Genomic DNA, 843 nt, shown 5'->3' with positions numbered 1-843 from the left:
GGGAAGGCGGGTGGTGTGAATGCTGAGTGGCCAGTATTTTCCACCACACCCCCCACCGCTGGCCTGAGCCACATCTTTGTCCCCAGAGTTGGCTCCTAACAGGTTCTTCTGAGCAAAGCCCTGAGCCAGCTGCCTGGGAGCAGACAGACTTCAGCTCCTTGCCTCAGTCACACCCTGGCCTGTCAATTAAGAACTTGCCCTCTCACCAGGCCCACCGCCAGCCCAGATAGGAAATTGCATCCCATAAACGCTTGAGCAGCTTCCGAAGGTCAGGTGGTGGCCGGCTGCCACGCCTGTCCGTGCTCCTCGCCTCTGTACAAGCTGTGCGCTCTTCCTGGCTTACTTAACCCTGCCGGGCTCCTATCTTTCCTCTAAAGCCCAGCTCAGATGCTGCCTCCTCCAGGCAGCTTTCCCTGACTGCCTGCCCCTGTGAAGACACCCAAAGTCCAGCATGGCCTTTCTCATGTGCCTTGGGTGTGTTTCCAGGGGGTTTTCCCGCCAAGCTGTGGGCTAGGGATGACCACTTCTGGGTCCCCTGTCCTCGCGGGCAGGAAGTGGCACACACAGGGGCGCAGTCTGTACTTGGGAAGTGAACCGACCCCAGGGAGGCGGGGTTGCACACTCCATCCTGTCTGTCCCCGTGCGGGTGGGGTTTCGGGGCTCCTCTCCCTGCTCCCCACCTGTCACTCACCCCCTCGTGGCCCTGGGCCAAGGCCTCCCGACAGGCCTCCGACTCCCGGATCAGCGGCTCCGAGGCCAGCAGCTGCTGCACGTGGGGCCTGGGCACGGCGTCCAGGTGCACCAGGCCGAGCAGCTCGGGCAGGTGGGCGGCCCGGACCTGGG

General features: G+C 63.3%; 1 protein-coding gene across 1 annotated transcript in view; it reads right to left on the bottom strand.

Annotated features, from left to right (window-relative positions):
• The window catches only part of KLHL30 (kelch-like family member 30), a 12,341-nt gene that overhangs the window by 8,993 nt on the left and 2,505 nt on the right, over positions 1-843 (bottom strand). The window contains exon 3 of the mRNA XM_010862070.1: positions 692-779. Within this exon, the coding sequence (XP_010860372.1) occupies positions 692-779 (88 nt within the window). The remainder of the gene's footprint in view (positions 1-691; positions 780-843) is intronic.

Source organism: Bison bison, unplaced genomic scaffold, assembly GCF_000754665.1.
Source record: "Bison bison bison isolate TAMUID 2011002044 unplaced genomic scaffold, Bison_UMD1.0 scf7180017864475, whole genome shotgun sequence".
In the NCBI taxonomy this organism is placed as follows: Eukaryota; Metazoa; Chordata; class Mammalia; order Artiodactyla; family Bovidae; genus Bison; species Bison bison.
This window is presented reverse-complemented; position numbering and strand designations above follow the sequence as displayed.